Raw genomic sequence first — 27,996 nt, forward strand, 5'->3', positions numbered from 1 at the left:
CCTACCTCCATAACTTCCGGCTCTGCGCGCGCCGCAGCCCGCCCCTGAACTTCCGGCGGGTGCGCCGCTTCCGGCCGGGCGCGCGAGAGTTCCCGACTCTCGCGAGAGCTGCCGAGATTCTGGCGGCGGGATAGGGGGCGGGGCCGTGGACATCTTGAGGAAGCAAAGATGGAGAAGCGAGAGCGGGGCGGGAAGCAGGCGCCGAGCCAGGCCCCTCAGCAGTCGCCTGTCACGGCCAGGAAAGAGAGGAGGCCGAGCATGTTCGAGAAGGAAGCAGTGAGTGCGAAGCCGCGCGGGGAGAGAGCGTTTCCGAGCCATTCAACCCCTCTTCCCGGCCGCCTGGCCTGCGGACCCCCGAGGCGGGGCGCGCACTTGGTTTTGCTTTGGTTTCTTTTTTCAGTTGCGGGACTGAAGGCTGAGCTTCGGACCCGAGTGCCTTTGGTTGTTTGTTTTTGGCTTGTGTTGTTGCTTCGTGAGGTCGAGCCTTACATGAGCTGGTAAAGGTCATCTTCAGTACTTAGTACTTAGCTTGAAGATTTTATGAGTACCCTAATATTTAATTTTTTACAAAATACCTAACTTTAGTACATTTAGTGGCCATGACAGATGCAATTTTCACAGAAAAAAAAAAAGAGAAACTAACTTATTTGATATTAATGGAAAAAGGTCAGTTTTATTTGGTGGTGTAACTGGGTGACCGTTTTCTTAATAAACTCAATATTCCATCTTTTATTGAGACTTCAAGGAGAAAGTTGTTACGCGGAAGGATGCAACACTGCAGTGATAGAGCTGAGACTAGAACCTGTGACCTGGAGCTCCTGGCCTACTTTTCTGTTTCCTGCCTCATGGAACCCGTAATTGATAGGCTGAAGAGGACAGGCACAGCGTGTTTTTGAAGACCCTGACATACGATCGCTCCCAAGTAACGAGTTCTCGAAAAAACTTGTACCGGCATTTCAGGCTCTAATGGCTCTTTGGTGTCTGTGTGTCACAGAGAGGAGAAACACACTAAACAGGCCAAGCTCACATAGCTAAGAAGAGCAGTGCGGAGGTGGAAACCTGAATCAACCGTTAAATTCGTGCTTCAAATGCTGTGCTGGGCCGGCGCCGCGGCTCACTAGCCTAATCCTCCCGCCTGTGGCGCTGGCACACCGGGTTCTAGTCCCAGTCAGGGTGCCGGATTCTGTCCTGGTTGCCCCTCTTCCAGGCCAGCTCTCTGCTGTGGCCCAGGAGTCCAGTGGAGGATGGCCCAAGTGCTTGGGCCCTGCACCCCATGGGAGACCAGGAGGAAGCACCTGGCTCCTGGCTTTGGATCAGTGTGGTGCGCCAGCTGTGGCGGCCATTTGAGGGATGAACCAATGGAAAGAAGACCTTTCTCTCTGTCTCTCTAACTCTGCTTGTCAAAAAAATAAAATAAAAAAAAAATGCTATGCTGAATTGCCTGGCACTAAGTCTGAAGTACAGCTTACCAGCAGTAAAGAAAAATTACATATTTGGAAGCAGACGAGGGTGACTTATATGAATTTACTGCCTAATAAATGTCTGAACTACTCTTGAAAATTAAGCTAAGCTCAGAATGAGGAGACAGATGTTCTAGGTTATGTGCTAAAGTCTAGGATTAAGGGGACTTGGGCCGAGGCAACTTAATTTGATATGCAGTGATCAGTTATAGCTTGTGGATTTGGTTAGCATGCTTAGAAAGCATACCGCCTAAGTAGTGGGCATAAAAAAGTAGCTCAGATATAAAAGTTTCTGTAGTTTGGCTTATCAAAGCTTAAAAAGGCTCCAGAGAGTTAAAACTGTTTTCAAGATTCTCCTAGGAGGAAGCTCAATATTTTTAGGAATACAAAAATACGCAGCATGTAAGAAGATAAGATACACAGTGTCTTCTCCAGTTAAATATTGAAAACATAAATAGGAAAATAAAACTCAAAATGAGAAGAAACAGTGAAAACAGGCTGAAAATGACATAATGGTAGAATTGTATAAGGGGGGGGGCCAGCGTGGCACAGTGGGTTAATGCCCTGGACTGAAGCACCGGCATCCCATGTGGGCACCAGATTGAGATCTGGCTGCTCCACTTCCAGTCCAACTCTGCTATGACCTGGGAAAGCAGTAGAGGATGGCCCAAGTCCTTGGGCCCCTGCACCCGCATGGGAGACCCGGAAGAAGCTCCTGGCACCTGGCTTCAGATCCGTGCACCTCCGGCCATTGCAGCTAATTGGGGAGTGAACCATTGGATGGAAAACCTTTCTCTCGCTCTCTCTCTTTCCCTCTCTCTTTCCCTCTCTTTCCTCTCTCTGTGTAACTCTGACTTTCAAATAAATAAATCTTTTTTAAAAAAGTATAAAGGGACACTAAAGTAGTTTTGGTAAAAGTTACTGTATTAGTTTTCATCAAATCAAAGCAGTTATGATTTCATTCAGTTTATTTAAAACTGTAAAAGGCTGGGCATGTTAAATCTAACTTGAACTTCTGTATATGAAAACTACCATGTCAGAGATGAAAATGCACTGAATGAAATTAACAGCAGATTAAAAAACTGTAGAGGAAAAAATTAGTGAGTTCAGAGACTTAGAGGAAATAGAAACATTGAGCAGAACTTCAAATGGACTAATGTAATTTGAGTCACCAAATGAGAAAAAAACGAGGAGGGGACAGACAATATTTGAAGAACTGTGGATACAAAATTCCCAAATTTATTGGAAACTATAAAGCATAAATCAGTGAAACTCAGTAAGCCAGTTCAAGAAACATGAAGAAAATTATGCCAAGACATACTTGAAGCCAGTGATTTAAAAACTAAAGGACAACTAGAAAAAAAAATTAGGTACAGGGGAAAAAAAGGAATCGGATTTCTTCTCCAAACAACACAAGATAGAAAACACAGAGGCATCATCTTTGCTGAAAGAGAAGTCTTCAACCTAGGATATTAGAGCCCCTGGATTCAGTACCCAGCTGTTAATCACTCCAGCTTCCTGCTAATGCAAACCCTGGAAATGGTGATGGAACAGGTGTGATCAGGTTCCTGTCTCCCACTTGGGAGTCTTGGATTGAGTTCCCAGCTCCTGGCTTTGATTCTCAGCAGGGGCCTTTGAGGCATTAGAACCAGATATGGCAGGAATATTATAGTTATCATGATACTTAAAACGGATTACTTTGTTGAGGACTATAGTTGATAAAAATAGATAACATGCAAAAGTAGATGAGCAATGTAGGAAAAATGGAAGAACAAGATGAAATACTATAACCAAAAAATACTAACATAAATGAAGTATGATTTTGGTAGGCTTAACTTACTAGACTGGATAGACTAGAGGAAGGAACCTTTGAGCTTTAGGATGTAGTAATAGAAACTGCCAAGACTGGAAAGCAAGAAGAAAGACTGAAAAAAATTCAAGAACTATAAGAGATGAAAATTGCTCTTAATGAAAATATTAGGGGAAGAAAGAAAGGGGTAGAAAACATACTTTAAGTGGTAATGACAGAATTTTTCCAAAAATTAATATCAGACACCATTCCCACAGATCCAGGAAGATCAGAACACAGAGCAGGAAAGGTGCCAAAATAAAACAAGAAACACATGTAGGCATGTCATTTTTAAATTATACAAGTTATAAGTAGGTTACATACCAGGAAAAATTATGCCTTGAATAGGGACATGAAGACACTCAGATGAAAATGGAGAGAATTACTAGTAAACCTGACCTGCAATAAATGTTCTTAGAAGTTCATTAAATAGAAGGGAAATAATATAGATCAGAAATTTCAATCTACCTGAAGAAAGGAGAATCATCAAAAAATGAGTAAGTGAAAATAAAATACTTTATTTCCCTATTCTTGATATTACAGATAACTTTTAAATATTAATAGCCTCCACAGGAAAAGAGCAGTGTACAAACACATAATTCACTTTAAGAAGTGACGAGGAGCTGCTGTGGCACACCATTCTATATGACTGCCTTTCCAGGTTTGGATGTTTCATGTGCCATTGAACTCCCTGCTGCTGTGCCAGGGAGAGCAGTGGAAGATGGCCCAAATGCTTGAGACCCTATACCCACATGGGAAACCCAAATGGAGTTCCAGCTCCTCACGTTGGCCTGACCCAACCCTACCCATTGTGGTCATTTGGGGGAGTGAACCAGCAGATGGAAAATATCTCTCCCTCTCTGTGACTCTGCCTTTCAAGTAAATAAAGCTTTATAAAAAGAAATGATGTGATATTTAAGATGAAACCTGGAGTTGGCACTGTGGTGCAGTGGGTTAACGCCCTGGTCTGAAGCTCTGGCATTCCATATGGGTGCCGGTTCGAGTCCCGGCTGCTCCTCTTCCAATCCAGCTCTCTGCTGTGGCCTGGGATAGCAGTAGAAGGTGGCCCAAGTCCTTGGTCCCCTGCACCTGCATGGGAGACCCAGAGGAGGCTCCTGGCTCCTGGCTTTGGATCGGCACAGCTCTGGGCATTGCAGCCATCTGGGGAGTGAACCAGCAGATGGAAGACCTCTCTCTGTCTCTACCTCTCTCTGTAACTCTGTCTTTCAAATAATAAAATAAATCTTTAAAAAAAAAAAAAAAACTCACAGGAAATGCTTAAAAAAAAAAAAAAAAGATGAAGCCCATAGCACCAGACCGTACACATCAGTTTATGAGGGAAAAAATTGCCATTACTACTCAAATAGTATTTTACACTTTGTGTTTCTGTGTGGGTGGAAACTGTTGAAATCTTTACTTAATATATGCTAAATTGATCTTCTGTATATAAAGATAATTGAAAATTAATCTTGATGTGAATGGAAAGGGAGAGGGAGTGGGAGAGGGGAGTGTTGTGGGTGGGAGGGAAGTTATGGGGGGGGGAAGCTATTGTAATCCATAAGCTGTGCTTTGGAAATTTATGTTCATTAAATAAAATAAATATAAAAAAAAATTGCCATTACTGAAGAGGGTCAGTGATTAATAGCAGGAACAATAACACAGTTCTGACTTAAAACGTGGAGCAAACTTTCCACTCAGTGGCTACCAGAGGTGTTCCACATAGCTAGCTGCTAACAGAAGGTGGGCTTCCAATGAAATCTTAAATGGATCGATACTGTGAAGGATTGTTTTTTTTGAATAATTTTAACAGGAGAGAAACACGGATTTATCAGTATGATTCTGAAGAAAAAGCACAATCAAAACAATGACAACCAAGAGGTGGAAGTGGTACACTCAAAGCAAGAGCAGACTGATCAAGAGCAAAGATCATGGGACTGGTGCTATGGTGTAGCAGGAGGTGCCAGCATCCAATATGGGCACCAGTTCAAGTCCAGGCTGCTCTGCTTCCCATCCAGCTCTCTGGCCTGTGAAAGCAGTAGAAGATGGCCCAAGTCTTTGGGCCCCTGCACCCATATAGGAGACATGGAAGAAACTCCTGGCTTCAGATTAGCCCAGCTCCAGCCATTGCAGCCATTTGGGGAGTGAACCAGCAGATGAAAGACCCCCCTCCCATCTCTGCCTTTGCCTCTCTAACTCTGCCTTTCAAATAATAAAATAAATCTGTTCTTTTAAAAAAAATTGCAGAGTTCATGGCAACAGCTCTTTGGGATGCTTAAGGCATTTTTTTTGTTAACTTTATGAAGAACCAAAGGATCTGCTAATTATAAGAATGTTTTGAGAAATTTAATCAAAGCTTTTTATTTTTATCATAAAAATTCCTGAGAAATCTTCATCAGTGTGCTTTTCTACCATGACAGTTCTCATTCCTCTTGTCAAACAAGGGTGACTTAATGGTAATTTCAGTGGAAAAGTCACCTTAATGTTCTGATTTGACTCATTCTGCTTTTGTTTCCTAATTTTAAAAACTTGTTATTTTTTTCAGTTAATAATTTGAAAATTGAAAATTTGGCTATTTTTCTTCTGTCAGTAATTCGAAAAGACTAAAATGACAGTTAAATTCAGAAATCCCTTAGTTCTTTAGGGATGGATTATATGACTATTATCATTTTCAAAAGTGTGTTGAACTTGAAGCTTATGTTGGGAAATAAAGTTTGTTTTCATTTATAAACTTTAATTACACTTTTCATGAACCTTTAAAGTCCATTTATATCATTTTGAAAGTGTCTAGAATATATAGAATGAAAAAAAATAGCAAGAGAATATCATCAAGTCACATTAAAGGAATTCCCATTAAAATAACAAAGAGTTTTCAGCAGAAATCATACAGGCCAGAGAGAATGGGATAATATATTCAAAGTCCTGAAAGACAAAAACCACCAACCAAGAATAATCTACTCAGCAAATTGTGAAGTGAAGGAAAAATAAAGTCTTCCTAAGGTATGCAAAAGCAGAAGAAATTGATGACCATCAGACAAAATATATAACAGCAGCTCAAGAGATCCCATACTGGAAGCAAAAGAATGGTAACTACCACCATGAAACATGGGGAAGTACAAAACTTACTAATAGAACAGATAATTGAAAGAAAGAATAGAATTAACCCATATTAAGATGAAAACCACCAAGCCATAAAGGTGAAAAAAGGAGAAAGAAATAAATGATATACAAAACAGTGAAGAAAAAGAACAAAATTACGGGTGTATGTCTGTATCAATAATAATTTTTTTAAAGATTATTTTATTTGAGAGGTAGAGTTACAGACAATGAGAGGGAGAGATGGAGAAAGGTCTTCCTTCCGTTGGTTCACTCTCCAAATGGCCGCAGTGGCCAGAGCTGTGCTGATCCAAAGCCAGGAGCCAGGTGCTTCTTCCCGGTCTCCCACGTGGGTGCAGGGGCCCAAGGACTTGGGCCATCTTCTGCTTTCCCAGGCATAGCAGAGAGCTGGATTGGAAGTGGAGCAACCAGGACTAGAACCGGTGCTCATATGGGATGCCGGCACTGCAGGCTGAGGATTAACCTACTGTGCCACGGCACCAGTCCCAATAATTTTGAATTTAGATATTAAATTATTTCATTACAAGATAGCTGAGTGGATTTTAAAGATGTTCAATATTCTACAGCAAGTAATTCAGTTCCCTTGTAAATACACACTGAAAAGTAAATTGATGGAGAAATATAGCATGCAAATGGAAATGAAAAGCAAGCAGGAGGGAGCCAGTGGTGTAGCAGGTAAAGCAACTGTAGCAGATAATAGCACCAGCACCCCATATGGGCATCAGTTTGTGTCCTGGTTGTGCCTCTGCCAATCCAGCTCTCTGCTGTAGCGTGGGAGAGCAGTGGAAGATGGCCCAAGTGCTTGGAAACCTCCCATGTGGGAGACCCCAGGGAGGCTTCTGGCTCCTGGCTTCAATCAGGTGGTTGCAGCCATTTGGGAGTGGATCAGCGGATGGAGTATCTTTTTCTTTCTCTGTTTTTTTTTTTTCTTTTTTCATGGCTTTTTCAGGTCCAGGGGTTATTTTTTTAATTTTATCTAAGTTATACAAGTTTCATGTATGTCATATGTGTGGATTTAGGAACATAGTGACACCTCCCCCCCTTCCTCCTCCTCCCTCTCAGGTTGGAGGACTTTCCTCTGTCTTTCCCTCTCTGCAGCTCTACCTCTGAAATAAATAAATAAATGTTTTTTAAAAGCAAACAGGAATAACTATAGCAAATGAAATAGACTTTAAATCACAAACTAGAAAAAGAGAAGGTCGCTATATAATGATAAAGGCATCAATTCAACAAAAGATTATACCAGTTGTAAATGTGTATGTAGCCAATGTTGGATATTATTGGATCTAAAAAAATATAGGCTCTAATATAGTAGTTGGGGATTTCAGTGTTCCACTTTCCATCAGAAAATGGATCAGACAAAAGATCAACAAAGAAAGCTCATAGTTTAACATAATATAACCAAAATACTGGCCTCCATAATTTCCCTTTTTTAAATTAATTTGCCATTCTTGCCTAACTTCTCTTGCAAATTTTTGGGTTTCTGTGTCTTACTTAAAACAGTGTTGAATCTTGCTTAAATGTTTTGTCTTCTGAGCTTGAAGCATTTCCTAAGATTTCTTGGGTTGTCACACTTTTATAAAGTATAATTGTATAAACCAAGATAAAAACATTTACCTGTTTCCTACTGAATTTCTCCAAAGTTCGAAAACTACCTTAAGGTAGCTACAGTTAAAATTCTATATGTCTTTCAAAATGTTTTTCTGTTAAGTTAGATGTGTTAATGGATTATTTCAAAATGTAAGTAAAAAAAATATGTAAGGGAGAGAAAAACGTAAAGGAAGTTATAAGCATGAGAATGTGTAATTCTGTAGGGCAGAGGGATGTGTAGTTAGGGGGAAAAGCAAGTAATATTTGTCCTAAAGTAAAATAACTGGTTGAATGTAAGTGAAAAGAGGAACAGTAATATAAGAATGATGTAGAAGCTTTGTGGGAGATGACTCTTGTGGAGTTAGGTTGGCTGAGATTAGAAGGAAAATTGTTTATACAGTTTTCTAAAAACTGAGCGTTAACATTAAAGTTACACTGACATGAAACTAGAATTTGATCCGATAAATTAAAGTAACAAGGTAACAAGGCTTTCTGCTAATAATTTTATAAAAATTTGTAATCTTTTAAATTTCAACATCTGGGGCTGGTGCTGTGGTGTAGTGGGTAAAGCCTCCATTTGCAGTGCCAGCATTCCATAATAGATGCCAGTTCGAGTCCAGGCTGCCCCACTTCACATCCAGCTCTCTGCTATGGCCTGGGAAAGCAGTGGAAGATGGCCCAAGTCCTTGGGCCCCTGCACCCACGTGGGAGACCCAGAAGAAGCTCCTGGCTCCTGGCTTTGGATCGGTGCAGTTCCAGCTGTTGCGACCATCTGGGAAGTCAACCAGCGGATGGAAGACCTCTCTCTCTGCTTCTGCCTCTCTCTAACTGCCTTTCAAATAAATAAATAAACCTTAAATTTTTTAAAAAAGAAATTATTACTGGAATAACCACTTTAAAATAAATAAAAATAAAAAATGCTGCCCAAAATAAAAATTTCAACATCTGTTTTTTTCTTTAATTCATTCAACCCCTTTTTCAGGCTGTAGTTTTTTTTTTTTTTCTTTTTCTACAGTTTGTTTTTAATTGGCAGCTCTTCAACTTTTATTCAGCTCCTGTTGTATTCTCCACCTCTGGCTTTTTCTTGAGGTACTGAACTTGTTCCAGGTAATGGTATGTCATATACTAATTCTTTAATTCAACAACTTCATTATTTTTGTAAGTGACCTAAAGAAAAAGGATTTAATAATGGGGAGAGTTTCATGTGTTTTATGCTGTCTTTATTGAGTTCAGATTGCTTAGGAAGAACTGAGTTTTAAAAGAGTTAAGATTATCTACTTATTTTTAATATGTGAATAATTACCTTATAACTCTGATTAAGCCTGGTCTATGGCTCTGGTTAAAACACCTTGGTTAAAAGGATTATTATTTTTTCAATTAAAGTAAACTCTACTACAGATCAATTGGACCTAATAGACATTTACAGAACATGTCATTCAACAGCAGAAAAATATACATTATTGTCATAATCACATAGAACATTGTCTAGGATGGACCATATGGTAGACCAGAGAGCAGGTCTCAGCAAATTCAAAATAATTGCAATCACAGCATGTATCTTCTCTGACCACAATGGAATGAAACTAGAAATAAACAAGAGGGACTTTAGAAATTATACAAGTGCATGGAAACAAAACATTTGATTGAACAATCAGTGGGTCAATGAAGAAATCAAAAATTTCATGAAACAAGTGAAAATGAAAAGAGCGCAACAAAGCCTACCGATTTTAGCAAAAGGAGCACTAGGAAATTTCTATCAATAACTGCCTACATGAACAGATTTCAAATAAACAATCTAACAATGCATCTCAAGGACACAGAAATGCAAGAACAAACCAAAAATTAGTAGAACGGAAGTAAGAAAGATCAGAACAGAAATGAATGAAACAGAGACTTATAAAACAATACAAAAATGGCTGATCTTCGAGCTCCAGCGATGCAACATGGCAGCCAACACAGGCTCAGACAATTTACAAAAACTGAACATACAGCCTTAAAATAGAATGTGGACCTAAATACCCAGTAGCACCCCTTTATATAATTTGTAATAAAAATTAATATGAATAGAATCAATAGTTCTAACAGAGTGTGAACCCGAGCCATACCAGCTAACAAGATGTCAGAACCACACAGGGTCAAAGCCAAGCTGCAAGAACTGTGGTGCCTGATGCTGTCTAAAGAGAATAGGAAGCTGCTGTGAGCCCCCTCCGCCACTTGGAGGACAGTGGTGCAGCCATAGGCCCTGCCTCCCTGTGCAAGTCAAGCAGTCGTCGTTTTCCACGGTGGGCCTCCAAGTACTAGAAAGGGAGCACCCATTCAAAGGCAATTTATCTAAAGATACTGTAATGTTACTAATTTTTTGTGTATTTGAAATTTATAAGTTGTGTAATAATATGAAAATAATACAAAAATCAATGAAATTAATAGGGTTTTTTAAAAAGATAAACAAAATTGAGAGGTATTTAGGAAAACCCAAATAAGGAAAAATCAGAAGTAGGAAAGGAGACTATTCAACTGATACCACAGTAAACAAAGGATAATTAGGAAACTATTATGAAAAACTTTATGGCAGCAAATTAGAAAATTTAGAATAACAACTAAATTTCTTGAAAGATATAAACTGGCAATATGAGAAAATAGAAAACTTGGACAGACTAGTAACAAGTAACAAGATTGATATAATAATAAATAGCCCAGCATAGAAAAGGCCAGAACCCAATGGCTTACTACCGAATTTTACTAAATATTAGACAGTCAAATAATAACTAGCATCAATTATTATCAGACAATTCCAGAGAATTAAAATAGAGGGAACACTTCTAAACATACTCTTTGAGACAAATACAATAATACCAAAACCAGACACAGGGCACCAGTGGCAAAGAAATCTATAGATCAGTACTCACAATGAACAGAAAAATTCTCCCAAAAAATGAGGTGCTAAACAATCTAACACAGCATCACATAAAAAGTTATATACCTTGATCAAGTTGGATTTATCCCAGCAATGCAAGAATGATTCAACATACATGAACAAAGCAAACATATCAATGAAATGAATGACAGAAACTATATAATCATCTCAGTATATGCAAAAAAGGCATTTGATAAAATTCAATATGTCTTCATGATTTAGAAAGAAAAACTCTCCAAACATTAGCCATAGAGGTTATGTACCTCAACCCAATAAAATTTAGACATGAGAAAAACACTGCCAACATCATAACTGAGAGGGGAAAAGCTGAAATAATTTTATCCAAACTTAGGAGGACAAGAACGCTTGCTCTCATTATCTTAATAGAATATTAGAAGTTTTAGCCAGAGATATAAAACAACAGGAAGAAAACAAGGGCATTCAACTAGGAAAATAGGATGTCAAATTCTTGTTTGCAGACAACCTGAATTTATACATAGAAAAGCCTAAAGGCTCCACTGAACATATAGGACTGATAAAATTCAGAAAAATTGCAAGAGTCAAAATCTACATATGAAACTAGTAGCTTTTAAAATACACGAATAATGAAATTACTGAGATAACAACCCCATTCACAATAGATATAAAAAATCTAGGAATAAATTTAAGAAAGTAAATTAACTCTTCAATGAAAATTATAAAACACTGATGAAGGAGATTGAAGAATATATATAAAAGAGCAAAGATAGCCCATGTTCATATAGTGGAAGAAACAATATTGTTAAAATGTATTACTATCCAAAGCAATGTACAGTTTTAATGCAATTCCCATAAAAATACTAATGACATCTTCATAGAAATAGAAAAGCAACTCAAATTTATACAGAGCCAATATAGACACTGAAAAGCCAAAGAAATAATGAACAAAAAGGACAAAGCTGGAATATGATCAGACCTGGCTTCAAAAATGTACTACAAAGCTAGAGTAACCATTATTACATGGTACAAGCATAAAACCAGACATATATATATATATATGTATATATGGAGCACATATATATATATAGAGAGAGAGAGAGAGAGAGAGAGAGAGCGCAGAATAGGTAACCAGAAATAAGTACATGTATTTATATTCAATTGATTTTTGGTAAAGTCAGCAAGAATGTATATTGAAGAAAGGAACATGTCTTCAATAAATTACACTGAGAAAAATGGATATCCATATGCAGAAAAAAGAAAGTATCTTTCCAATTCTATACATATATATTGTTTAAAAATCAACTCAAAATGAATCAAAGACTTAAATGTAACACCTGACACTATGAAATTACAAGAAGAAAACATAAAGTAAATGCTTTGGTACATTCATATGGGTAAAGCATTTTGGAATATGACCCCAAAAGCACAGTCAACAAAAGTGTAAAGTGACAAATGGGATTTGCTCAAACTGAAAAAGTGTGTACAACAAAGGAAGTAACCAACAGATTGAAGAGATGACCTGCAGAATGGGAGACCATATTTGTGAACTATTCATTCAACAAGGGACTAATTTCCAGGATATACAGGAAACCCAGTTTAAAAAAAAAAAAAGAAAAAAGACAATCTGATTTAAAATGGTCAAATAACTTCATTAGACATTTCTGAAAAAGAAGTTATACAAATGGCAAAAAGTATATAAAAGTGTTAAGCATTTCTTATTAGGTAAAAGCAAATCAAAACCATGATGCGACATCATCTCATTCCATTTATAATGGCTATTACCCAAAAGTCAAAAAATGACAAATGCTGTTGGTCTAGAGAAAGGTAAGCTGAAAGCACCCATAAATGTTGATGGAAATGTAAATTAGCATAGCCATTATTTAAAACTTCATTAATCTTACTCAAGACCATAAATAGTACTGCAATATGATTGAGCAAGCCTACTGTGTGTGTGTGTGTGTGTGTGTGTGTGTATCCAAAGGAAATGAAATTGGGGCAGATGTTTGGTGCAATGGTTAAGTTGCCTTTTGGGATCCCTGCATCCCATATCGTATCCACCATTCTACTAATGCACATCCTAGGACACAAGGTGAGGTTAAATACTTGGGTCCCTCCACCCCATGGGAAACCTGGATTGAATTCCAGCCTCCAGGCTTTGCCCTGTCCTAGCCCCGGCTTGCTCTCTCACTCTCGCTCTCGCTCTCTCCTCCCCTTTCAAATAAATAATTTTTTAAAAAAACAAATCATATCAAAGATACACCTGCACTTGCAAGTTTATTTCAGTTTACAATATTCACAATATCTAATAAATGCAGTCAACCTAGGGGTCTGTTGAGAGAAGAATGGATAATGGGGTCGGTGCTATGGCATAGCAGGCAACCCATATGGGCACTGGTTTGAGTCCCAGCTGCTCCACTTCCAATCCAGCTCTCTGCTATGGCCTGGGAAAGCAGTAGAAGTTGGCCCAAGTCCTTGGGCCCCTGCACCGGCGTGGGAGACTTGAAAGAAGATCCTGGCTCCTGATGGATAGAGAACGATACACCATGTTAACATTAATAAAAGTGAGAATAGCTATTAATTTCATATAAAGCAGGTCTCAAAGAAAGGAATGTTTTCAGAGAGAAGAGCATTACACAATGATAGGCTAATTATCTGAGAAGATACAGCAATTCCTAACATATATGTAACTAACAATGTAATATTAAAATATAGGAGGCAAAAACTGATGGAAATTAAAATAGAAACAGTTTACCATTTTAGTTTAAGACTTTAACAAAAGTCTTAAATGGATAGTCAAAAATGGACAGGAAATTGATATAGACTTGTTTGAACTTAACAACACTATCAATCAACTGAACATAATTGACATACATATACACATACTTCACACAACAACATCTGATTATTCATTCTCAAGCTCACAGGGACCACCCACCATGGCAAATCACATAATGAGCTATAAAGCACATGTTAACAAACTTAAAGAACAGAAATAATACAATGTCTGTTCACAGATAACAATATAATTAAACTAAACTAGGAACCAGTAAAAGAGATAACTGGAACAGCTCAGAATACTGGGAGATTGAGCAACACTCTTGGGACAAAGAACTCTTGGAAAGCGCATTTAGCCTGTGGTTATAACACCTGTTAAGATGCCTGTGTTCTGTACTGGAGTACTTAGATTTGATACCTAGTTCCAACCCTGACTCCAGCTTCCTGATAATGAAGAGAGGTAGTGTTGATTGTCCAAGTAATTGGGCTCCTGATGCCCACATGGGTGATCCCATTCCTGGCTCCCAGCTCTAGTCCAGCCCAGTCACAGCTACCATGAGCATCCGGGTAGTAAACCAGTGAGTGATAGCTCTCCTATTCTCTCTCTCTCTCTCTCTCTCTCTCTCTCTCTCTCTCTCTCTCTCCCTCTCTCTCTCTCTCTGCCTTTCAAATGAACAAAGAAATTTCTTAAAAGAAATCTTGAGAAATTAAAAAATATTTTGAAGTAAATTACAATGAAACAATGTATCAAAAGTTTAGGATACAACAATTACAGTGCTCAAAAAAATTTATAGCAATAAATGCAAGCATATATTGGAAAAACATATCTAAAATAAATCACCTAAGCTTACAAAGCTTAGTTGACAAACTAGGACAAAAGCAAATCACATCCAACGTAAAAAGAAAACAAAACAAAATCATAAAAAGCAGAAATGAATAACACTGGAAACAAGAAATGAACAGAGAACATAAATGAAGCCAGAAGGTTTTTTTAAAATATTTATTTATTTAATTTGAAGGAATTACAGAAACAGAGGGACAGATGGACAGAGAGATTTTTCATCTGCTGGTTCACTCCCCATATGGCCACAATGGCCAGTGCTTACTCCAGGTCTCCCACATGCGTGGCAGGGACCCAAACACTTGGGCCATCTTCCACTGCTTTTCCTAGGCCATTATCAGGGATCTGGGTTGGAAATGGAGGAGCCACTGGGACACAAACCAGCACCAATATGGGATGCCAGTGTCACAGGTGGCAGATTTACTTGCTGCGCCACAACGCTGGTCCCCAAAAGTTGTTTCTTTTAAAGATCAATAAAACTGATAAGCTTCTTACCATGCTTAAAAAAAGCATAGAGGATGCAATTTATTAAAATTAGAAATGCAAGAGGGGACATCACTAGAGATCTTATGTACATCAGAAGGATGGTTTGTAAAAGGAGAATGAAAAAATATTATTGACAACTCTACGCCCATACATTTGATAACCTAGATGAAATGGACCAATTCCTTGAAAGACAGTCTGCCAAAACACACAAGACAATTTTAATAGATCTATGTCATTTTTAAAAGTCAAATTTCATCAATAATTAACAACCTTACAAAACAGAAAGCACCAGACCAAGATGGGTTTGTTGGTGCATTGCACCAAATATTTAAGGAAGAAATCATACCAATTATTTACAATGTCTTTAAGAAGACAGATGCAGTGGGAATACTTTCTAATATTCTGTGTGATCAGCATTACCCTGAAACCAAGAGTATACAAACATTAAATAAAACAGGCCAGCATTGCGGCATAGCAGATAAAGCCACTGCCTGCGATGCCAGCATCCCCTGTGGGCACTAATTTCTGTCCCAGAGGCTCCACTTCCAAACCAACTCCTTGCTAATAGCCTGGAGAAAGCAGTGGAAGATGGCCCAGGTGTTTGGGCCCAGTCACTCACATGGGAGACCCAGATGAAGCTTCTGGCTCCTGGTGTAGGCCTGGCCTAGCCCTAGCCATTGCAGCTATCTGGAAGAGTGAACCAGAGAATGGAAGGCCTTTCTCTGTCTCCCTCTTGCACTCTCTATCTCTGACTTTCAAATATAAAAATAAATCTCAAAAAAAAAAAAAAAAAAAAAAAAAGGAAAACTACACAGGGCTGGCATTGTGGTACAGTGGGTTAAGCCACCACTTGTGAAGCCAGTATTCCATGTGAATCCTGGTTCAAGTCTTAGCTGCGCCACTTCTGGCTCAGTTCTCTTCAAATATGCCTTGGAAAACAGTAAAAGACGGCCCAAGTGTTTGGGCCCCTGTCACACACATGGGAGACCTGGATGAAGCTCTGCTTCCTGGCTTTGACCAATTGGAACAGAATGGAAACTCCGGAAATCAATCCACACATCTACAATCAGCTAATCTTTGACAAAGAAGCTAAAATCGGTCCCTGGAGAAAGGACAGTCTCTTCAACAAATGGAGCTTGGAAAATGGGACCTCCATGTGCAAAGCAGGAAACGAGACTCCTACCTTACACTTCTTATAAAAATCAATTCAAATGGATCAAGGGTCTAAATCTATGATCTCATACCATCAAATTACTAGAGAACATTGGGGAAACTCTAGAAGACACTGGGAAGACTTCTTGGAGAAAACCCCAGAAGCACAGGCAATCAAAGCAAAAATAGACAAATGGGATTACATCAAGCTCAGAAGATTCTGCACTTCAAAGGAAGCACTCAGTAAAGTGAAGAGGCACCTGACAGAATAGGAGAAAATATTTGCAAATTTTGCAACTGGTAAAGGATTAATATCCAGAATCTATAAAGAGCTCAAGAAACTCAACAACAACAAAACAAGCAGCCCAGTTAAGAAATGGGCAAAGGACTTGAACAGGCATTTTCAAAAGAGAAAAATCAAATGACTAAGAGATACATGAAAAAGTGCTCAGAATCACTAGCCATCAGGGAAATGCAAATCAAAACCACAGTAAATTTCCACTTCACCCCAGTTAGAATGGCTTTCATACAGAAATCAACAAATGACAAATGCTGGATATGGCAAAAAAGGCACCCTAATCCACTGTTTGTGGGAATGTAAACTGGTGCAGCCATTGTGGAAGACAGTATGGAGATACCTTAGAAATCCAAAAATGGATCTACCATATGACCCAGCCATCCCACTCCTGGGAATTTACCCAAGGGAAATGAAATCAGCATGCGAAAGAGTGATCTGTACCCCCTTGTTTATTGTAGCTCAATTCACAATAGCTAAGATGTGGAATCAACTCATGTCCAACAACCAATGACTGAATAAAGAAAATATGGTATATAGACACCATGGAATATTAGCCATAAAAAAGAATGAAATCATGTCTTTCATAACAAAATGGATGCAATTGATAACCATTATATTTAGTGAAATAAACCAGTCCCAGAAAGACAAATATGTTTTCCCTGATCTATGGTAATTAATACAGTACAAAAAATGCAACATATACTAATTTGCATTGCAAGGTACATAAAACTATTCCTGTGTATAAACTCTTGAGAGGAAATCAAGTCTAAATGAACTTGATTATTATCTTGTAACCACACAGGAAAAATTTATATGTCACATTCTTACTGGTTCTATTTCACTGAAAGAAATTATGAATGAATAATCGACCAAAAAGTTGTAAATGAGTGAAATGCTCATTTTTTTCCATTCAATTATTGTTAGCCATTGTCTATATTCTCACTAAACTAGGGTCTTTTGGCTTTTTATCTGGTGAACTTCTTATTTGGTGAAATAAGTTATCTCAAAAATTAAAAAAAAAAAAAGACAGGTAGAAGGAATATGGTGGGAAGGAGGGAGGAAAGGAATATCATTATGTTATTAGACTTGTATCTACAAATCATACTGAGTCTATTAAGAATTAATTAAAACAGGGCCAGCACTGTGGCGTAGTAGGCTAAGCCTCTGCCGGTGGCACCAGCATCCACAGTTCATGTCCTGACTGCTCTTCTTCCAATCTAGCTTGCTGCTTATGGCCTGGGAAAGCAGTGGAAGATGGCCCAAGTGCTCAGGTCCCTGTACCCACTTGGGAGATTTGGAAGAAGCTCCTGGCTCCTGGATTCAGCTCAGCTCAGCTCTGGCTGTTGTGGCCATCTGAGGAGTGAACCAGCAGATGGAAGATCTCTCCCTGTCTCTAACTATGCCTTTCGAATAAAGAAATAAAATCCTTTAAAAATTACTTAAAATTGAAATAAAAAATTAAAAAGTTAATTACAGAAAAAGAAAAGGTAGAAATTTATAAAAAATGTTTTTGCTATGTTGATAGCTAAGAGTGGATCTTGAATGTAGTGACTACATTATCACGGAAGCTCCTTATAACAGATTCCCGAGCTTTTTGTTTGCATCAGCCCTGCCCCGCTGTAACTATATCAGGGTTCTTTAATATGAGATTGAATTTTACAGTTAAAAATACCTTCTTTCTCTCTCTGCCTTCTCCCCCTTCAGTATGCACAGATCTTAAAAGAAAGACTGAGAGAATCTTTTCATGATGTTCAGTATGTGGAGCCTCCATTTGATGACTCAATTGTGGATATAGGTAAAGAATGGAAGAGTGCCCTGGCGAAATTAAAGTTTGCTAATTCCTATAGAATGGAGCCATTGAGGAAATTCCAAGCTCATTCAGTGGAAACTAAAGTCCAGCAGATATTAAAGGTAGGTTGAGCTATGTATAAAAGAAGCAATAAGATTCTCCAGAATAACAACAGCCTAATAAGATATTATAAAAAATTTTATTACAGGAATTGATTCATGCAACTATAGAGGCTGAGAGGCCCACACCCTGCTGTCTGCAAACTGGAAAATGTGTGTAACACAGTCTGAGCCCAGGGGCCTGAGGACCAGGGCAGCCACTGCAATAAGCCGCAGTCCAAGCCTAAAGGCCCAACAATCTGCACTAATGTCTATGGGCCACAGAAAGTGGATGTCTCAGCTTGGGCCATCTTCTGCTACTTTCCCAGATGCATTAGCCCAGAGCTGGATCAGAATTGGAGCAGCCTTAACTTGAATCAGGACCTGTATGGGATGTTGGCAATGCAAGCAGAGGCTTAACCGGCCACACCACAAAGCCGGCCCCAAATTATGTAGCTATAAACCTGAAGTTTTCATTGTTGACATATCATGTGGCCAAGTCACTCTTTCTTAATTTTCTACCAAATGCATTAGGATTTATGGAAATAAACACATTTTATTGGCCACATCTTGAGATTCACTTTTATAAACTTTTTTTTTAAGATTTATTTTGGGCCGGCGCCGCTGCTCAATAGGCTAATCCTCCGCCTGCGGCGCCCGCACCTCGGGTTCTAGTCCCGGTCGGGGCGCCGGATTGTCCCGGTTGCTCCTCTTCCAGTCCAGCTCTCTGCTGTGGCCAGGGAGCGCAGTGGAGGATGGCCCAAGTCCTTGGGCCCTGCACCTGCATGGGAGACCAGGAGAAGCACCTGGCTCCTGGCTTCGGATCAGCGTGATGCGCTGGCCACAGCAGCCATTGAGGGGGTGAACCAACGGCAAAAGGAAGACCTTTCTCTCTGTCTCTCTCTCTCTCACTGTCCACTCTGCCTGTCAAAAAAAAAAAAAAAAGATTTTGAAAGTCACAGCTGCAGAGAGTGAGAGATCTCCCATCTGCTGGTTCATTCCCAGATGACTGCAATGGTCAGCACTAGACCAGGAGCCAGGAGCTTCATCTGGGTCTCCCACGTGGGTGGCAGGGACCCAAATCCTTGGATCTTCCTCTGCTTTTTCCAGGCCATTAGGAAGCAGGAAGCTGGATTGGAAATGGAACAGCTGGGACACAAATGGGACACAAACCTACACCCACATGGGGTGCTGGCATCACAGGTGGCGTCTTTACGCTCTACGCCATGATGACGGCCCCCACTTTTAGAAACTTTAGTCATGCAGTGGGCCTTTGGCCTAGCAGTTAACTCTCCAGTTAAGGCGCCCTCATCTCAAGGGCCAGCATTGTGGTGTAGCTAGTAATGCTGCCGCCTGCAACACCAGCATACCGTATGGGTGCCAGTTCAAGTTCCAGCTGCACCACTTTCGATCCAGCTCCCTGCTAATGCACCTGGGAAAGGAGCAGAACATGGCCCAAGTGCCTGGGGCCCTGCTAACACGTGGGAGACCTGGAAGAAACTCCTGGCTCCCGGCTTCCGGCTCCTGGCGTTGGCCTGGCACAGCCCTAGCTATTGCAGCCGTTTGAGGAGTGAACTAGCGAATAGTTCTCTTTCTATCTCTTCTCTCTCTGTAACTCTGCCTTTCAAATTAATAAGTAAATCTTTAACAACAACAAAAGACTGCTGATGAGTTTTAAGGACATTTCTGGAAACAGTTAAGGAACATATAGATGAAGAACAAAGGATTATGCAAGGTCACTTCAGATAACTTAGGTGAAACAGCCTGTGCACACATCGCTCCAGTCACATCAGAAGAGACGCGTAGCTCTGTCCAGATGCTCCTCAGACAGGCGCCAACAGGTGATGCTCCTGACCGCCTTGCCGGCTTTCTAGGGCCAGCATGTTCTCAGTTCCCCTCACCCCCATGGGAGACCTGGACTGAGTTCCCAGATTTCTGCTATGCCTGAGGCTGCGCGCATTTGGGGGTGTGCGCCAGCAGATGGCAGCTCTCATCTGTCTCTGTAAATAAATAAATAGATATTAATAAATTAAAGGAATCCTGGTCACATACAAATCCAAATACCGCATTGTGGTTTGGGGAGCCATCTGAAATCAATCTTCTGCCAAGTCCACCAAATCGTCAAATAAGCATTTATCAAGTTATCTGCATTTTTTCCAATCTTTGATACATAAATGAACAGAAATTCTAGAATTTTCAGATTTCAACATTCGGACTTTTAATTTTGGGGGCTTATTTTCAGAAGCTTTAGACATTAAGGGTTTCAACACTGGGTTCATGACATTCAGGACTGGGTACTGGGGATTTTGATTGCATCACTCTCAGGCAAGTGGCAGTTGGTACTGGTGGGAGGAGCGTGGCTGGGGTGAGAGAGACGACTATGTTTGCATTCTTTTATGAAAGTAATTGCAATCGAAGCACAGAGTGTGCACCCCCAAAACTTTAGGCCAGAGAATGTGGGAGACCTGGCTGCAGCCACCCACACCTGAGAGAAGCTGAGACCTTGTGGTGGTGCACATTCCTGTCCCGGAGTATGCTGAGGTCGCATGCAGTGCAAGCTGGTGATGTGGGAGACGTGGGGTCTGAGCACAGGCACACATGCGGTGCTCAAACTGATAACGTTTACTCAGAAGGTGACAATGTGGCATAGTTAGAATGGGCCAGAAGAGAAGGGGTGGGGGCAGGGAAGTAGAGAGAGGGGACATCCTCAGTATTTTCTCTTGGCCTTGTCTCAGGCGGAGTGAGCACCTCCCACCACCTCCTTTTAGGGGGTAATGTGGTCACTTGGGAGAATTATGCGGGCAGGCCATAATGGGGCGCCCATTTGAATCCCAGCCGAGTTTCCTGCTAGGCATGTCAGCAAAGGCAGCAGATAATGGCCCGAGTACTCAGGCCCCTGCCATCAGTGAGAGACAAGGATGGAGTTCCCAGCTTCTAGCCTCAGCCCGGCCCAGCCCTGGCTGTTGCAGCCCCTGGAGAGTGAACCAGTGGGTGGTAGGGCTCTCTCGTTCCTCCCTCTCTGTTGCTCTGCCTTTCAAGAAAATTAAATTTTTAAAAAGATATGAGAGTTAGTTTAGCAATGTTTATTCATTTCACTCCACAGTCTCCACTCTCCATCTTCCTGGCACAGAGATCACTTTCACATAGGAGTGTCACCTGTTGGTTTCAGGAACAAAAGGAAAGCATCCGCTGATTTTTGAGAGCCTTTAACTCAAAATGATGAATGCGCAAGTGGGTGCTTTAGGGTGGCATACTTTGATCCTGTATACCACCTTCCAGTCTCCCTCCATTATTACACACACGGATACATTTCTAACTGAATTAATCATTTCCAGATGATATTTGGCAAAGATATGGCTCATGGATTCAGAAAATAAATGCAGTTCAACTTAATACAATAATCACTACCTGCTGCTCTGATCTAAACTCTAACAAGCAGCATTTGTGATATAAGAGTATGTTTTTGGTGTGTCTCTCACTCGGCCTTACCTTAGGGGCTGAATTCAAATGTACTGACTATGGTGGGATTTCAAATAGTGTTGAAAGTATAACACCGTACAGACCTGCACTGAGAATGCTGGCGCTGGAACAGCTCGTGGGACCCGGAGTTTGGATGACCAGGGTTCTCTGTTCGGTCTGAAGGAGCACGGAGTGTAGAAGTAGCAGAAGTGGAAGTAGGAGGCATTGACAGAGCTTGGGGGGCATCGTCCCATAGTTTGCGCTCAGTATCTATTAACATCGGGGTTTCAGGTAGGGAAGGCCTGGATTCTCTGGGGCAGACCAGAGGAGCGGATGGGGAGCAGGGGCAAGGAGAACAGGGGCAGGAATACAGTCCCTCTGCGTGGAGAACGGGGAAGAATTTGCCCTTACCCACTCATTTTAACTTCCAACTACTGTGTCTTCTCACAAGACTCTGGGCAGCCACATTCCTGGGTAAAGTCAGAGTCAAGGCAAGTGTGAGTGGCCCACTGGTGGGTGAGGCTGAGGGGCCACAGCCCAAGATGGAAAGAGCAGGGGGCAGTTTCAGAACACTGGGACCTCCCAGGTGTAGGGACTGAGAAGAGAGGGATTTGGGGGAAGATGGAAGTCGCTCTGATAACCCTGTAGATGTATGGCTTTTTCTTCTAGCCAGTCCTCAGAGTTCTTTTTATACACATAGATTGTAAGTTGGGGAGTAGGAAGGAGAGGGAGAGAGGGAGAGAGAGGGAGAGGGAGAGGGAGAGGGAGAGGGAGAGGGAGAGGGAGAGGGAGAGGGAGAGGGAGAGGGAGAGGGAGAGGGAGAGGGAGAGGGAGAGGGAGAGGGGAGAGGGGGAGAGGGGGAGAGGGGGAGAGGGGGAGAGGGGGAGAGGGGGAGAGGGGGAGAGGGGGAGAGGGGGAGAGGAAATAAAGCAAGCAATCAAGCAGGCTATCTCCCATTTGCTGATTCATTTCTCAAATGGCTGCAATAGCTGGGACTGCAACCAGGTGAAGCTGTGAGTCAGGAACTCAGGTCCATGTGGAGGACAGAGATCCATTACCTGAGCCATCACCTGCTGCCTCCCAGGGCGCGGTAGCAGGACCCTGAAATGGGAAGGGCTCAAACGCCAGCACTCCAGTGCGGCCCGTGTGTGTCCTAACTTGCGCCAAATGCCCGCCCCAGGCCTCACAGCTCTTAAAACAATGCACTTGGGGAACAACTCCCCGTTCACGTGCTGAAAGCTGTGAAAAACTAACAGGAATAAGTGAAGTGGACGTGATAATAACCATAGATAAACAAAGGTAAAGCCCAATTTTGCTGTCTTAAGAAACTAGGGGAACAAAGTTGCCAGTATAACCTGGAGCAGCATCTCAGGGCTCTGAAGGTCAGTGTGAGGCCCACATGTGGTTGGAGATGTTTCTAGAAAGACAGTGGTGAGTTGAGTTTGCTCGGAGGAAAGATGGAGCTTGGTTTCGGAGGAGCGCGGAGCAGCCGACAGGGGGAGCAGCCGACGGGGGAGCAGCGGACAGGGGGAGCAGCTGACAGGGGGAAGACTGAGCCACCGCCAGAGTCCCAGCGCAAGTCGTGCTGCTGGACTCAGTTTCGGATACGTGAGTTTCTGACAGGCACCAAGACCAAGCCAAGTGTTTTAAATAAACGAAATGAAAGGCAGTTTCTTTGGTTGTGCAGTCCAGAAACAAGCTGTTGGGCCCGCATGCGGTTGGGAGGACCGAGCAGTGGGAACTGCTGGTGCACGTGAGACTGGCCCAGCAAAGGCAGCATGGCCTGTCGTGCCAGCAGGCTACACTCTAATTTATGAGGAAGTACAGTCAGCTACCTCTGATTTCTTTGCATTTCCCTGGAGGCCAAAGGAAAATGCAGCAGAGTGAGGAGTGGTGGCAAGAGGGTCAAGAAGAAGTAGGGGTTGGCCTGAGGAAGCCGAGGAAGACAGCAGCGACCTGGTGCAGGCCTATGCATTTTTAAAAAGTGTCTGCCTAAGAATTTCCAGAAGCCTTCTTTTGAAATTCCCCTGTGTAGCCCTAACAACAGGTTAACAAGAGTAGTCTGGTGAAATAAAACTACAGCCTAGTGTTGGTAAGGAAGAGCAATGAAACGTGATTCCAAAACACAAGACAGATTTTTAAAAGATCTGACACACAGAGATAGAGAGATCTTCCAACTGCTGGTTCAGTCCCCAAGTGGCTGCAGCAGCCAGGGCTGGGTCTAGCCAGACCATTAGCCAGGAGCCACGTACTGTCTCCCACTTGGATGGCTGGGGCCCAGGTACTTGAGTCATCTGCTGCTGCCTTCCCAGACGTTAGCAGGAAGCTGGATAGGAAGCAGAGCAACTGGGACTTTAACTAACAGTCTGACATGGAATGCTGGCATTGCAAGTGGCAGCTTAACACGCTGTGCCATAGTGCCAGCACTAATAAAACAGATTTTTAAAAAAATTATCACTGGGGCCGGCACTGTGGCGCAGCGAGTACAGTTGCTGCCTGCAGTACCAGCATCCCATATGGGCACCAGTTCGAGTCCCGGCTGCTCCACTTCCCATTCAGCTCTCAGCTATGGCCTGGGAAAGCAGTAGAAGATGGCCCAAGTCCTTGGGTCCCTGCACCCATGTGGAAAGACCCAGAGGAAGCTCCTGGCTCCTGGTTTCAGATCGGCATAGCTCTGGCTGTTGCAGTCAAATTGGGGAGTGAACCAGTGGATGGAAGACTGACCTCTCTCTGCCTCTCCTCTCTCTGTGTGCAAGTCTGACTTTCAAATAAATAAATATATCTTTAAAAAATTATCATTGAAGTGTAAACTAGGAAGCATAACATTTATTTATCAATACTTTGTTAGGAATATGTATATTTTTAACTTTTAAAATAGTGTATTACTTAGATATATGTTCTACTTGTATTTTTACATTGAAAATTAAAATATTTTCCTTAACTTGTTTTTCAAAGGAAAGTCTTAAAGATGTCAAATATGATGATAAAGTCTTCTCTCATCTGTCACTTGAATTGGCAGACCGCATATTGTTAGCAGTCAAAGAATTTGGGTTCCATCGTTATAAGTTCATTATAAAAGTATTATTTATTCAAAAGACTGGTCAAGCAATAAATGTAAGTACTCATTGATCCATCGGTTGGAACCCTGAGGTATCTCCCCCCCACCCAGTGATTTAATATTTATCGTGGGGACTCCAGGGTACTTCAATACTCTGAGGGTCCTCTCGAATGGAAGGACCATTTTGTAAACATATTTCATTTCACTCTAAACTGTTTGAAAAGCAATACAATAGAAGTTGTATTTTACTATGGATAATTTATTAAATTGCATAGTTATCCTGTGCTTTGGTCATATCAGCTTGGACAATTTATGTCATTTAAGTTAATTAATTAACCAGTAAATTTCAGAGAGAGAGAAAGGGGACAGACACTTTTGTCTAGGTGGCAGAATCCTGTGGAAAATACAAAGAGTGTGCACTGTGGCTCTGAAGGGGCACCCGCTCCAGCCAAGGGCATAATGCAGCACAACTCAGGGGTCGTGGCAACAGCCCGGGCCTGCATCAGCTTGCCCAGGAGTAAGTCGAGACAGCAGCCTGCATGGCTGAGGCCTTGGCAGAGTGGCTTCCTTACAAAATGGTGGTGATAACACCTACTTCCCAGAGTTGTTATGAAGATTAAGTGAAATTATCTGCATTGAATTCCTCAACAGATTCACCTCACAGAGCCCTCAGTAAGCAGTAAGGTGATTAACACTATTTGTAAATACACTAGGCTGTGTCGGTATCTAGGGAATTGACAGTGCATATTGAGGGCTGCAGAGACCCTGCTGTTTGGAACATTCCGGAGGCCTGCAGCAGGAGGGTGCTGCATACTGAAGCACGGGGAGGGAGACTGAAGGGGGGGTCAGGCAAGACATCAGTCACAAGACGAAGGTGGACCTGCCACCTTCAACACACACCTACACAACGGGACAATTCTGGATGGAGCTAAGTGCTCTAGAAAGGAAGTTAAGGGTCAGTGCCGCGGCTCACTAGGCTAATCCTCCGCCTGCGGCGCCAGCACACTGGGTTCTAGTCCCGGTCGGGGCGCCGGATTCTGTCCCGGTTGCCCCTCTTCCAGGCCAGCTCTCTGCTGTGGCCCGGGAAGGCAGTGGAGGATGGCCCAAATGCTTGGGCCCTGCACCCACATGGGAGACCAGGAGGAAGCACCTGGCTCCTGGCTTCAGATCAGTGCAGTGCACCGGCACCCAGCGCGCTGGCCGCGGCGGCCATTTGAGGGTGAACCAACGGCAAAGGAAGACCTTTCTCTCTGTCTCTCTCTCTCTCTCTCTCTCTCACACTGTCCACTCTGCCTGTCAAAAAAATAAAAAAGAAAAAAAATAAGAAAGGAAGTTAAGGTAGGATGATATAAGGTGTGACGTGAGTGGTTACTTGGGTACCGCTCGAATGACAGCAGGAACCAGTGGCATGAAAGATGAGAGAGAACATTCCAAGAAGAGTTAGCTTTGAGTGTGAAGATCAAAAGGCGGGGGGGGGGGGTGAGGGGGGATTTGGTGTGCTGGATTAATCACAAGGGCAGTTGGCTGTATTTAGCTAGAGGAGAGTGGAGTGGAGTAATATGTCTGCTAATACTGCTTCACATCAAACCACCGCAGAGCTTAGCAGCTTGGAATGGCAGCCATTTGTTTGCGCACCTCTTTATGGGCCAGATCCCTCTGGATCAGCTGCTGGGTCTGTCTGCTGTCCCCTGGTGACCTCTGGGCCCACGGGTCCACATTGGTCTCCTCACACATCTGAGAGCTGTTGCTGGCTGCTGGCTAGGGCACAGAATTCTCCTGCCCATAAGCCATCATCCTCCAGTGCAGAGTGGGCTTCCTTACATGGGGGTCCAGCAGATGCTGCAAGACCTCTGAAGACCTGGCTAGCAAACTGTGGGTGTCACACTCTGTTGGCCAACAAATCAAGGCCAACTCCTGTTCAGAGGGTGGGGGGACAGGGTCAACCTCTTGACAGAAACCACAGAGAATAAATATGTGGCCATACTTGGTCCACACAGTTAGGCTGCAGTCAGATCGTGTATGGCTTTCTAGGTGGAACAGAGGAGTTAGGATTTTCTGTAACAGCCTGCCTGTATAATCAATGTCATTTCTTCACTTCAGGACAGACTTTTATTTGAAAATATTTGAAGAGTAGAGAGAAGAATTTCTTTTTTTTAAATATTTATTTATTTATTTGAAAGTCAGAGTTACACAGAGAGAGAAGGAAAGGTAGAGAGAGAGAGGGAGAGAGGGGGAGAGAGAGAGAGAGAGAGTCTTCCATCCACTGGTTCAACCCACAGTTGGCAGCAATGGCCAGAGCTGTGCCAATCTGAAGTCAGGAGCCAAAAGTTTCTTCCGCGTCTCCCATGCGGGTTCAGGGGCCCATGGACCTGAGCCATCTTCCACTGCCTTCCCAGGCCATAGTAGAGAGCTGGATGGGAAGTGGAGTAGCCAGGACTCGAACCGGCGCCCTAATGGGATGTCGACACTGCCACCCAGGTGGTGGGTTTACCCACCATGTCACAGTGCCGGCCCCAGGAGAAGTTCTTAGCATGGACTGTAATGTAGCAGAGTGGTGTTTATGCAGGACTGCTGGACGGCAGCACAGAGGCCTCTGCCTCTGCCCCTGCCCCTGACACACTCAGCTAAGGTGGCACCCTGGTGGATAAACACCAGCCTCTGCACAAATGAGAGGGTGGGTCCATGTGGCATCACTCTTCATGAAAGGGAAGACTGGACAGAGTACTTCTTAAATGTGACTTCATATGATACAAAGTCACCTGGTTTAAACATCCAAACTAGTGTAGATTTGACAACCACCTAACATGCTCAATCTAAAGTTGGTCTTTTAAAAATTTCTCTTACAGATTGCCAGCAGATGGATCTGGGACGTTGCTTGGGACAGCTGGGTTGAAGCGAAGCATGAAACTGAATCTTACGTAGCACTGGCGCTGGTATTTGCTCTTTACTGTGAATAGCTTGATTCCCATACTAAAGGGTTTACATTCCAACTTCTCAAGATAAATGAAAAAAAGATGAATGAAATAGATAGATTGTGAACCTCATGGTAGCTTTGATTAACTACATTGTTATCTACAATTGAGTTTTTAATGGAATTCTTGTAACAACAAACAAGAAAACTAGATTTTTAAATT

General features: G+C 42.0%; 2 protein-coding genes across 13 annotated transcripts in view; one reads left to right on the forward strand and one right to left on the reverse strand.

Moving 5' to 3' along the window:
- Positions 1–118, reverse strand: part of ERMARD (ER membrane associated RNA degradation) — a 37,034-nt gene extending 36,916 nt beyond the window's left edge. For 3 of the 10 annotated variants that reach the window (XR_016233512.1, XM_089332411.1, XM_070074566.2), the window contains exon 1: positions 6–118. Coding sequence is in view for 2 of the 10 variants with exons in the window: in XM_089332411.1 (XP_089188537.1) it covers positions 6–11 (6 nt within the window). In the remaining 8 variants the exon portion in view is untranslated. The remainder of the gene's footprint in view (positions 1–5) is intronic. The other 7 variants (XR_016233511.1, XM_051828547.3, XM_089332410.1 and 4 more) reach the window with 4 other exon arrangements.
- Positions 42–27,996, forward strand: DYNLT2 (dynein light chain Tctex-type 2). 3 transcript variants are annotated; one of them, XM_002723328.6, is made up of 4 exons: positions 42–276; positions 18,163–18,369; positions 24,760–24,918; positions 27,709–27,941. In XM_002723328.6, the coding sequence occupies exons 1-4, from the start codon at positions 169–171 to the stop codon at positions 27,817–27,819; spliced, it is 585 nt and encodes a 194-aa protein (XP_002723374.3). In that variant the 5' UTR covers positions 42–168; the 3' UTR covers positions 27,820–27,941. The 3 variants fall into 3 exon arrangements, with proteins under 3 accessions (XP_002723374.3, XP_089188542.1, XP_089188543.1); XM_089332416.1 differs by lacking the exon at positions 24,760–24,918 and having other exon boundaries at positions 27,709–27,996; XM_089332417.1 differs by lacking the exons at positions 24,760–24,918; positions 27,709–27,941 and adding an exon at positions 18,456–18,638.

This window comes from Oryctolagus cuniculus, chromosome 5 (genome assembly GCF_051225735.1).
Source record: "Oryctolagus cuniculus isolate XC-2025 breed Fujian yellow rabbit chromosome 5, ASM5122573v1, whole genome shotgun sequence".
Classification (NCBI taxonomy): domain Eukaryota; kingdom Metazoa; phylum Chordata; class Mammalia; order Lagomorpha; family Leporidae; genus Oryctolagus; species Oryctolagus cuniculus.

What these genes read in the sequence shown, in the direction of transcription:
- DYNLT2 (XM_002723328.6), top strand. Translation starts at nt 169, where the DNA reads ATGGAGAAGCGAGAGCGGGGCGGGAAGCAGGCGCCGAGCCAGGCCCCT. An exon ending in GCATGTTCGAGAAGGAAGCA is followed by an intron (nt 277 to 18,162) that starts GTGAGTGCGAAG and finishes CTCCCCCTTCAG; the next exon opens with TATGCACAGATCTTAAAAGA. An exon ending in AGACTGGTCAAGCAATAAAT is followed by an intron (nt 24,919 to 27,708) that starts GTAAGTACTCAT and finishes TTTCTCTTACAG; the next exon opens with ATTGCCAGCAGATGGATCTG.